Source organism: Cinclus cinclus, chromosome 4 (genome assembly GCF_963662255.1).
Source record: "Cinclus cinclus chromosome 4, bCinCin1.1, whole genome shotgun sequence".
NCBI classification, from domain to species: Eukaryota; Metazoa; Chordata; class Aves; order Passeriformes; family Cinclidae; genus Cinclus; species Cinclus cinclus.
Window position 1 is genome coordinate 57,713,198 of NC_085049.1, and position 5,742 is coordinate 57,718,939.

Sequence of the window (5,742 nt, forward strand, 5' to 3'; positions counted from 1 at the left end):
AAATGAGTGGTCTAAACCATTCTGGCCACAGAATTCCCTAGTCAGATGTAGTAAAGGAAGGAAATACCTAATCCAGGTGGAACAGGTTGCCCAGAGAAGTTGTGGGTGCTCTATCCCTAAAAATACTCCAGCTGAGTTTTGATGGGACTCTGAGCAACCTGGTCTGGTGAAAGCTGCCCCAGCCCATGCTAGGGAGCTTGGAACTAGATGATTTTTACGGTCCCTTCCAACCCAAACCATTCTATCATTCTGAGACTTTTTGTGTCTAAACCCCCTGAGCCTACACTTTACAAACACATTTGGCCAGAGGTGCTCAGATCCCTTGGGTTTGGGTACTCTAATTTTCACCTGGTAAATCCTAAACCTCTCTGTCAAACGGATTATTGGTCACCTCAGCTGCACGCACCCACATACTACAGACCCATGGTTCATTACCCCCAGTGCTGGGCACCCGTAAACCACCTAGCTGCAAGGATCTAACTCACCTGTGCTGAGGACCCCAAATCCCTAGGTAGAGGCACCTAATGCTCCTGGGCTAGTTGATCCTTGAGATCCGTGATGCCCTGTTGCTATGAAATCCCTCAGACCCTACTACGTGACCCCTTTAGGATTACAGTTCCTAAATCTCATGGATGGCGTTCCCCTAAAAAATCCGTCAGACTCCAGGCATCACGTATCACCTGGCTCTGGGGTGCCTGAACCCCTTGGGACAGATCCTCTCCTCCGAAGAAGATGCCGAACTCCTCCTAGGGGAGGCTCCCATGCGCTCCCAAGCGCTGGAGCTCCGGCGGCGCCCGGCGGGGGGCGGTTCCCCGGCAGCCAATGGGCATTGGTCAGTAATTAACCCGTGACTAATTAGCGGCACTTGAGCGGCAGGGCCCGCCCCCGGGGGTGTGCGGGGCGGAGTGCCGGGATGTGGCGGGCGGCGGTGCGAGCGCTGCGGGGCCGTGGCACCGGGACCGGTGCCCCCCGGGCCGCCTCGGGAGCGGCGGCGGCGCAGCTCCGGCAGCGGCTGGAGAGCGAGCTGGAGGACATCCGTGGGGCCGGCACTTGGAAGAGCGAGCGCGTCATCACCTCCCGACAGGGTCCCCACCTCCGCTTGGCGGGCGGCGGCGCCGGTGCGTGCGGGAGGCGGAGGGGAGGCCGTCCTTTCCACCGGTGCCATGCCCCTGCTTGTCTCCCTCTCTTTCTTCCCGCAGGGATCATCAATTTCTGCGCCAATAACTACCTGGGGCTCTCCAGCCACCCCGAGGTGATCCGCGCTGCTGTGGAGGCCTTGGAAAAGTTCGGCGCTGGGCTCAGCTCCGTGCGCTTTATCTGCGGTACCCAGGTAGTGGGCAGCATCCCCTTGGCCGCGGGTCTTTCGCCGGGTGTCCACGTAGACTCCCCTCTCGGTACTCCCACTCGTCATGCGTGCAACAGTGCTAAGTTACACGTGGCGCGGTGAGAAAAGGGACTGCCAAGTCCCCACTAGCCAAGCATCTGGAAATATGCCAATTTAAACCATTACAACACCTGAGAGCAAAGAAACTGAACGCCCCTCTGAATTCAGAAAATTGATGTCTTTTTCCCTCTCTCGTGGGTTGCAATTAGAGTGAACCTGACTTGAATGGCTCCATCAGGCCCAGCCCAATTTATCTCTGCTGGAGCCTTTTTAGAGTCCTGTCTGGTTAAGTGCAAAGAACAAGCAGAGCTTCTCCCTTGTGCATGGGGGGTTTGGCGTTTCCCTGCTGAGCTTTTGGCATACAAACCCATAATCATGCTTTAGGGCTGCATTTGCTGAATGCAGGTAACTTATCCCACGCATACACACCTTTTCTGGATAAAACCTGGCTGTCTCCTCCCTTTTCAACTCGGCATTTAACAGCAGTGGGGCAAGCAAGAACTTGTGCTGCCCCACTGTTGACTCCTGCTCTGCTCCTCTCCTCTCTTTAGAGCATACACAAGGACCTGGAGGAGAAAATTGCACGTTTCCACCAGCGGGAAGATGCCATTCTTTATGCCAGCTGCTTTGATGCCAATGCTGGTATTTTTGAGGTTTGTAAGGCTTCCCCTGTGCATGGAGGAGGGAGGCAACAGCAGCATGGTTGCTCTGCCTGCCAGAGGCTCTGCTATGAGCTCTGTGCACCAGAAAAGTGGTGGTGAAGAGCCCTGAGTTGGGGCTCTTGCACCAGAGGCATTTAACCACCCTCACCTCCGCTGTCTCCAGCCAGCTCCAGCTCTTGGGGAGGGCTTCCATTTCTGCAGGGGTCTGTACTCCCCCTTAAAGTGTAAGTGAGGGGAAGGAAGGGGTGCTCTCATAGGCATGTTAGGAAAGGAGGAGGGAGGTTTTGAGCTCAGAAGCCACAGGCAAGAGCCTGGCATAAAGAAATCAGAGGATAAAATGACTAGAAAGGAAATAGAAAGTTTAGCACTCCCAAGTGAGACGTGGCAGCTGGAATCAATCTCAGCCTTGTTCTCTGTATGAGGGAGGCTGGGAGATCTTGGTGAGGTGGCATCCAGAGCCAAGGATGATCCTTTCTGTTTGGCACGGCCAGGCCCTGCTGACCCCCGAGGATGCAGTGCTGTCAGATGAGCTGAACCATGCTTCCATCATCGACGGGATCCGCCTGTGCAAGGCCAACAAGTACCGCTACAAGCACATGGACATGCAGGACCTGGAGGCCAAGCTGAAGGAAGCACAGGTAGGGAGGTCTGCTCCCATCCCAATGCCAGGGTACTTGCTTAGTTGTGCTGCCTGTGCAGTAACCAGTTCTGGAGGGTGAGCTCTGCCTTATCCCATGAAGTAGGCATTGTTTTTGCTGACAGGTATGGATAGGCAAGCTGTCAAAGCAGCTGGTTATGATTCAAATCCCCCCCATCTTAGTTAGGTGCATCTTCTGTACAGGAGTTTGAGTGTGTCCGTTTGCCAGCCCCTCTCCTCAGGGTGACATCTTCACCCCTGCAGATGCCTTTTTCTCTCCAATAGAAGCATCGACTGCGGCTGGTGGCCACTGACGGTGCCTTCTCCATGGACGGTGACATTGCCCCCCTGAGGGAAATCTGCCAGCTGGCCCAGAAGTACAATGCCCTGGTCTTCATTGATGAATGCCACGCCACGGGATTCCTGGGACCCAATGGGCGGTAGGTGACTGCTTCAGCCCTGTTTCTTCTCCTACCCTGACTAATTCTGAAGCAAGGGCAAAGATGCTGATGGCCAAGAGCTTTTTGTGTGGGGACTCCTTGAAGGCTTTGCACCTCATCTCTGGATTGAAAGGAGATGCTTTAGCAGTGATTAGTCTCCCTGTGACGGCAGCTTCTCTGTGTGTAATGGATGGTGTGCCCATCTCATCTGGGCACCGTTCCTGGCAGGTGCTTTCTTTGGACTATTAAACTTCTTTATGGGTAGTTTGAGCACTTCCTATCTCTAAGGGTCCTAGCTTAGGCTTTCTGCAGGAGAGGAAGGTCAGTGCTTGGGTTGAACTGTCTCAAGGGTCTATTCCTCCTTGTCTAGAAGGAGGGATGCCAGAGACCTGGCTGACAGTGCCTTGCTTCCCTTGAGGTATCCAGCAGCTTCCCTGGTGTGTGCTGTCACAGCTGATAATGTGACATTCCTTTTTCTGCAGGGGTACTGATGAGCTCCTGGGAGTGATGGACAAAGTCACCATCATCAATTCTACCCTGGGAAAAGCTCTTGGAGGAGCTGCAGGTGAAGGCATTTTCCTGTCCAGGGTCCTGCATGCCCTAAAGGGCTCTACAGCATCAGTCTTGTGTTTCCTTCTCTGCCTAATAGTAGAGTAACAAATGCATGTTATCCTTTTCCACTGGTTTGGGATGGTTGCTGCAGGATTAAGGGAGGTCCTGTCATATGCTCCTTACACTGTTGTCTTTGTCATGCATTTGCTTTTGGGGTCAAAGTGGAAACTCTTGGTCAAAAGCATCAGCTGTGATTTTTAGACCTAGTTGTACCTAAATTCCTGCTATAGGTGCCAGGTTGGCTTTATCAAGAAGCTTCACTCTAAACAGGTCACTCTGGGGTGCCTTGTCCAATTCTCTCTCCTCTGTCTGCAGGTGGGTACACAACAGGTCCCAAACCCCTCATTGATCTGCTCCGCCAGCGTTCCCGCCCGTACCTCTTCTCCAACAGCTTGCCCCCTGCTGTGGTGGGCTGTGCATCCAAGGCCCTGGACTTGCTTATGGAGAGCAATGCCATTGCACAGTCTATGGCTGCCAAAACCCAACGGTGAGGGGGCCATATTGGGGTGGGAGCAGGTGCAGCTTTGTTAGGAGTGAGTTGTCTGTGATTTATTCAATCCCCTCCTTTCCCAGTGACAGCCGTGAAAACAGTTTGCAAGTCTGGGCTCAGGGGAAGCTGCAGGATGTGCCTGTCAGGCAGATGTGTCATATCTGGATGCTCTGTGAGCTGGGGTACATTGTCACTTAGGGATCTGCAGTCCCATTGTACTGAGCAGGACATGGCAGGAGGTCACTCCAAGAGGAGAGATCTCTTCCCTGCACAGAAGATGAACAGTGGAATAAACCTCAGTGGCCAGGGCTCCCAGGGGGAAAGGCAGGCAGTGGTCTCCAAGGACAGGGTTGTAAAGGTTTTTACTCATCCTGTTATTCCCTTCACCAGGTTCAGAAGTAAGATGACGGTAGCTGGCTTCACCATCTCGGGGAAAGACCACCCCATCTGTCCAGTCATGCTGGGGGATGCTCGGCTGGCATCAGTGATGGCAGAGGACATGCTCAACAGAGGTGATCTGGGGAGGGAGCTTAGTATGCAGACACATTCACAGTTGGCAGTGGTGCCACCACAAGCCCTTCTTCAGAGGGTATTCCTGCATGAAATCCAGTACTCCTCCAGCTGCAAATGTTCTCATGGTCTCCCCTAGATGTTGCTGGCTGCACCTTCTTTCTTTGTTAGGGAGGGGATTTGCATTAATGCTCTTGTCCTGCTGTTCTGGACTCTATCCCCATTGCTGACCCTTAACCTCATTTCCATGCTTGGGAGCAGATGGCACTTGAAAACTCTGAAGCCTGGAAGCAGTTATTGGGAGGGGGGAGCCTTTCTATCACCCAGTCCACCTCAGCCTGCCTCCATCCCAGCCAGCTCTGACTCTGGCTGCGTTTCCTCCCCAGGCATTTATGTCATTGGCTTCAGCTACCCTGTGGTGCCCAAGGGGAAGGCGCGCATTCGGGTCCAGATCTCAGCTGTGCACAGTGACGAGGACATCGACCGCTGCGTGGAAGCCTTCACAGAGGTGGGACGGAAGCATGGAGCGCTGCCTTGAGGGGCCAGAAAGCACCTCCTCAGCACCATCCCTGCCCACAACCAAGTGCCTCTGATGGGGGAAAAAGGCTTGAGCAGCACACTGCAGAAAGCAGGGCCATTCCTCAAGGCACCACAGCCTGCATCACAAGTCAGCCAGCTGGCTGGTGCAACATGCTGGCAGTAGCACTGGCAACCAACACTTAAAAGTGTCATTAAAGGTGTCCTGCAGTGCAGCAGATATTTGTCTGCCTCCTATTTCCTAATCCAGGAGCTGCACCCCATCCCTTTGTGCTGTGACCGGACGCTCTGCTATGTCTTCCCTGAAGCTTCAGTCCAGATGCTGAAGTGCTGCAGTTCCTGCTGTCTCCTGCTGATGGAAATACAGCTTTGCTGGTGTGCCTGAAGTGGCCTGCTTCTTCTATGCTGTCCTGTGGGTCCAGCAGCATCACCCTGGCAGATCTGTGTGCTGCAATTACCTACTGAGGCAG

At 53.9% G+C, this 5,742-nt stretch overlaps 1 protein-coding gene across 2 annotated transcripts; it reads left to right on the plus strand.

Annotated features, from left to right (window-relative positions):
* Positions 1 to 903: 903 nt before the first annotated feature.
* On the plus strand, positions 904 to 5,492 carry GCAT (glycine C-acetyltransferase). 2 transcript variants are annotated; one of them, XM_062492158.1, is made up of 9 exons: positions 904 to 1,118; positions 1,200 to 1,330; positions 1,936 to 2,037; positions 2,538 to 2,684; positions 2,969 to 3,123; positions 3,606 to 3,688; positions 4,051 to 4,222; positions 4,616 to 4,737; positions 5,122 to 5,492. In XM_062492158.1, exons 1-9 carry the CDS (start codon positions 914 to 916, stop codon positions 5,271 to 5,273), a joined length of 1,269 nt encoding a protein of 422 aa, XP_062348142.1. In that variant the 5' UTR covers positions 904 to 913; the 3' UTR covers positions 5,274 to 5,492. The 2 variants fall into 2 exon arrangements, with proteins under 2 accessions (XP_062348142.1, XP_062348141.1); XM_062492157.1 differs by having other exon boundaries at positions 904 to 1,330.
* The last annotated feature ends 250 nt before the right edge of the window (positions 5,493 to 5,742 follow it).